The sequence below is a fragment of the Mirounga leonina genome, unplaced genomic scaffold (genome assembly GCF_011800145.1).
Source record: "Mirounga leonina isolate KUSES-001 unplaced genomic scaffold, KU_Mleo_1.0 Mir_447, whole genome shotgun sequence".
NCBI lineage: Eukaryota > Metazoa > Chordata > Mammalia > Carnivora > Phocidae > Mirounga > Mirounga leonina.
In genome coordinates this window covers 6,275,552-6,280,551 of record NW_023270757.1, presented here as the reverse complement: position 1 = coordinate 6,280,551, position 5,000 = coordinate 6,275,552, and the positions used below count along the sequence as shown (strand labels likewise).

At 36.9% G+C, this 5,000-nt stretch overlaps 1 protein-coding gene across 5 annotated transcripts in view; it reads right to left on the bottom strand.

Moving 5' to 3' along the window:
• The window catches only part of NFIB (nuclear factor I B), a 235,200-nt gene that overhangs the window by 2,117 nt on the left and 228,083 nt on the right, over positions 1-5,000 (bottom strand). For all 5 annotated transcript variants that reach the window (XM_034987974.1, XM_034987976.1, XM_034987975.1 and 2 more), the window contains one exon: positions 1-4,569. This exon is cut by the window's left edge and continues 2,117 nt beyond it. In XM_034987974.1, the coding sequence (XP_034843865.1) occupies positions 4,440-4,569 (130 nt within the window). In that variant the 3' untranslated portion in view covers positions 1-4,439. The remainder of the gene's footprint in view (positions 4,570-5,000) is intronic.

Sequence of the window (5,000 nt, the reverse complement as noted above, 5' to 3'; positions counted from 1 at the left end):
ATCACAAAAACTTTTGCTAAAGGCCGTATATACTAATAAAAAGACAGCGGTGCTTCGGACATTCTGAAATGCTCTGAAAACCAACTTTCCCAATACTAAATACAACAAAATAACCTTCATAAAATATAACTTTTCTCCATTTACACTTTTTTAAAGGATTAGTAGCCTATGCTTTTCAAGCACAAGCATCTGTGAAATAACTCCTAACATGGACAGATTTTTTTTTTTTAATACATAACTTAAGAGGCTGGAGAGTTTTAACTCAAGTCCAGTCTCTAGACAAGGAATATTCTTGTTTACTTTAAAAATGGAAACAACATATAGTTCCATTATAATTGTTAAAAAGTTAGCTTTACAAACATGGGAATTTTAATTTAAAAAAAAAATTCTTAACAAAACTATACAGTGTACAAATTACTGTCTACAAGGTAGGCGGTTCATTAAGAAGATCTTTCGCTCTTCTTGCTACTTTGCAGCTTCACAGATTCATTCACATATTTTTTTTTTAATGGAGCTGCCCACCCGAACATTACCCCATAACTATATTGCTATAATTAAGATTCTTGCCATGTCTTTATGTACAGTCTCCTTCACTGCCTTTTATTTACTTATTCATTTTATTTTTTTTCCCTTAGACAAGCCTCCAACGCTCATGTCACTCCAGAGGAAACTTCAGAGGCACTGTGAGTGGTGGCCGCAAAGCCACGCAAAGGGACAGCTAAACAGCGCCGCCGCCGAACACACAGGGGGGCAGGTGACCTCCTGATGCCCTTGGGTGACCTTCGCCATCCTGAAGCTCTGCAGTTCTGGGGAAGAGAGGGGCGTGCAAGATCTGCAAGAGTGGGGCCCTTAGTCAGAAGATATACTTCCTGGTAAAAGAGGAGGAGGCCGAAAAATGGGATTTGAGATTTTCTACAGATAGTAGTATCTTTAATAGTTTTCTCACAAAAGGAAAGGAGAAAAAAAAATGGATTAAAAAAAAAACCAAAAAGCAACACTTGAACTAGGCCTTTGTATTCAAGAGGCAGGCAGGAATACCCACAGTGTGTAACTGACTTAGCTAGAACTGCTCATTCTCTGGCAAAAAAAAAAAAAAAAAAAGACAGAGAGCGAGTCTGCCCTTAAAAAATACTGCGAGTCCTGTGAGGTTCGATTTGTTCACCTACTAGGTCAAAGATACATGAAGAGCTTGGCTGAGATGAGCTGTTTCGTATCAGGGTAAGTATCACAGAAATGATTGGACTTACTTTCCAACTTGCGTGGCTAGGATCCTGCTGTGCTATTCGGCATGGGGGCTATCAGACTGAATGGGCTAATCAAATACAATTCTAGACCCATAAGCATTGTTCTAAAGTATTCATTATTAAATCATATGCTGTTGAGAACAATGGACAGTTTATTTTATTAGGCCGTGGCCTGGGGGAAGGGGGTAAGGGGGCTCCTCAAGACAGCCCTCCATGTGTCACTAATTCTGAAAGATTTTCCTTCTAGTAATGAATTGCCTCAATGGGACTGGGGGGCTGGGGGAGGGGTGTAAGAGCAAAATAAAACCAGCTTCCCTTCACCCACTACCCCTCAGGGGAAACTAAATCAAATATGTATTTGAGGCACCATCCCTTAAAAAAATCCCATCAGCATCTAATGGGCTTAATTCGTCCACAGGAACATTAATTTCTGAAAATTCTACATTTCCCTTCTGCTCTGGTTCTCCGTTTAAAAGGGCAGGTAAAATGAAAACGTAACAAGATTTACTAAATTTTTTGTTCCTTAAAAACTGAACTTTGATTTTAATCTAGAAGTCCAAATACATTTAATATAGCAATCCTCTGGATGTATTAAAAAAAAACAAAACAAAAAAAAACAAAAACCCAAGTGCACTGCCATCCATTTGAAGTAGTGAGTCACAGGTAAATCATCCACTACCATCAACGAAAGGAAGAAATGGGGGAAGAGAAGTGGTGGAGAAAGAATGTGGGAGCACTCCCTCCGCTGGATGATGGGTTTTTTAGGAGAAAACAGACTCATGTGTTAAACCCCCAAAGCGTGAAACCTCCACTATGTGGATTCTTCCACCAATATTTTTGCCAAATATGAGACAGGCTCACTCTCCACTGTGGATCCGGAACTTTCCAGAAAAACTACCACCACCACCACCACCACCACCACCAAAAAAACCAAGAAACAAAACAAAACAAAACAAAACAAAAAAAGATATGACAGTTTGTTTTAAGCCAAGTCTGCCTCCAGGAGAATTTTTTGTGTTCACTTGTTCTTACGATTTCTGTTGTTACAAAAACCAGAAAGGAGTTCAGCTTGCACCCCAGGTGGGAAGTTAGAGAAGGGGGAACCTGTGTAAGTTGAAGTTTGTCACAGTAGACAGAACAGTCGATTTGCAGCCCAGGCCCGTCTCAGGGTGCCCTGCTTCACAGCTACACTGTAAAGTGTTAAAAATCCTCCCACCCACCCCAGAATATATATATATGTATATTAAAAAAAATCCCCTGTCCATCTCTCAGTACACAAAGGACCTCATCACACTGCAAAAATAGCAGTACCCACTTTGGTCAATTAAAACAAACAAACAAAAAAAAGCATACATTATTTTTTGTTTAAATCTGTGTACTTACCTATAATAACCAATACAGCTAAAAGCACTACCTACATATAGGCAAAACTTGGTATTGCATAATTCGTATAAATTTGAAACCCCTCCCCCCCAAATATTAATTGGAAGATGAAAAACATGAAAGGTTAATAGAAAAAACACCAAAATACTGAAAATATTGCTGGTCGATTACAATTTTTAAGCGGCAACTATACACAGCCATGATATGCTTTATAAATGTGAGATAAAGGTATAACTGTCTAAAAAATCCATGATGTCACACATTTTTCTTCGTCTGGAGTACAAAATATTTTGTCATAAAAATGGTAAAGATTTAAAATGATAATAAATGCAGCAAAACAAGTGTAGTGATGTCACTTTTTTGTTTTTTTTTTGTTTTTTTTTGTTTTTAGATTTCAAGGCAAGGCACGTAATGTGGACATTATATCTTCGTGCAAATTAGGATTACTGGAAAGAGTATTTTTAATTAAAATTTTAAGAGACATAGAGGCAAAATGTGTCTGCCCATGCACACTACAGATCTGTCAATACAAGAAATTTGTTGAACAAGGCTAATGTCTGAAAGCACCATGCAAGTTTTCAGCACCCTCATTACATCTGTTTTCTCAAGAGTGCGTTTTTATATCCTACACCCTGGCGTTCCCAGTTTGTAAACTGTACGCTTTACCCTTGTGACATGGATTTGCCTGCCTCTTTGTCTCTGTAATGCAGATTTTATAGAACCTTTTGTACGTACACCCTATGGGTTCTTGATGCAACCAGTAATTTTAAATAAATAAATCCTACCTCCAAGGAGGCTGCAGCTAAACCAACATAAGTGCTGTGTTTTCATTAATTTTTTTTTTCTCAAGCACATGATTTGTCTTGATTTAATGCCTTTTTAATGCCCTCAAAAACTGAGGGGAAAATAAATTCGTTCAAAATTATTTTAAATTCTTTTTAATCCCCTCAATTTAGAGTCCAAGGGCTGAAGGACTTATAATCATGATTCCCCTTTAGATATAAATTTATAAATTGCACTTGCCTCTGTTAAGTGTTTCTTTTGTGGGGAAAATATTATATTAATTTTTACTGTTGCATGCAGAGATAACACTTCACCTACATAGAGGCATTTCTTCCATAGAGCCTTTGTGTTCAAACTGTTTTTTTTTTCCTTTTTTCTTTTTTTTCTTTTTTTTTCTTTTCTTTTTTCTTTTTTTTTTTTTTTAAGGTTTCAAACTGGGTTACACACTGGAAAAGGCTGGGTTAAGGGCCAAAATTTAATAAATCTGTACTGATAACTAAAGGCTACAGAGATTTTATATATATATTTTTTTAACTTTTAGAAATCAGAGTGCTTAGAAAATGGCTGGCTCATGGCTCGGTCACCCAGCACGTCTGATGCCGCCTCCTAGCCTTCGTTGGTGAGATAACCAGGAATAGTGATTCCATGCGTAAACAACAAGAATACTAAACCAATAAAACTAGCTTATCATGCAAATATTAAGGCATCTAGAAAGTCAGTTAAAATATATTGTCATAGAGACAGAACATCTATTTCCCAGCGGACTTCATGTAACAAAGGCTACGTACGTTGCAGGGGCTGCGATCTACCATCAGCAAAATATCATCGACCCTTTTTTATGTCATTACAGTTTCAACCTTAAGGGAATTAGTGATTGTAAGTGCTGCAATTGCTGGTCTATATATCTTCTTTCTTCAGTTGCTTTCCTTTCTCCCTTTTGTTTGTTTTGTTTTGTTTTGTCCAGTCTTCCTCTTTTCCTTTTTTTTTTTTTTTTAAATTTCTTAAACTACTGTTGTATTTCATTTTCCTTCAGTTGCTCGTTTCTGCTTGAAGGAAAGGTTCTCCGATTATGTTCAAACCGTAATTTTGGACATTTGCCGGTAGGATGGGTGTCCTATTTGATACTTGGAAAGGAACCAAGCTAGCCCAGGTACCAGGACTGTTGACAGGAGAGGAGCAGGAGGGAGGGAAGAGAAAAAGAAGAAACACAATGTTAACATCTACAACGATATTAGAAATATAAATTCCACAGGCATCAAATTACTACTACAACTTTTTTCCATATTACAGTTTCATATGAGATTACTGTGCTAATTATAAATATTATAGGTACATACACTGCATGGTCTATTTCTTTCATGGAAGGTAAGGCTAATGGTGAGGCAGGAGAAATTCAAGTTGGGCTTACACACAACTGTTGAACTCTGATTGGGCGTATTCCTAAAATATCTGATCTACTTTGATGAAGGAAGGAAGGAAGGAAGAAAAGAAAGAGAAAGAAAGAAAGAAGGAAAGAAAGAAAGAAAGAAAGAAAGAAAGAAAGAAAGAAAGAAAGAAAGAAAGAAAGAAAGAAAGAAAGAAAGAAAGAAA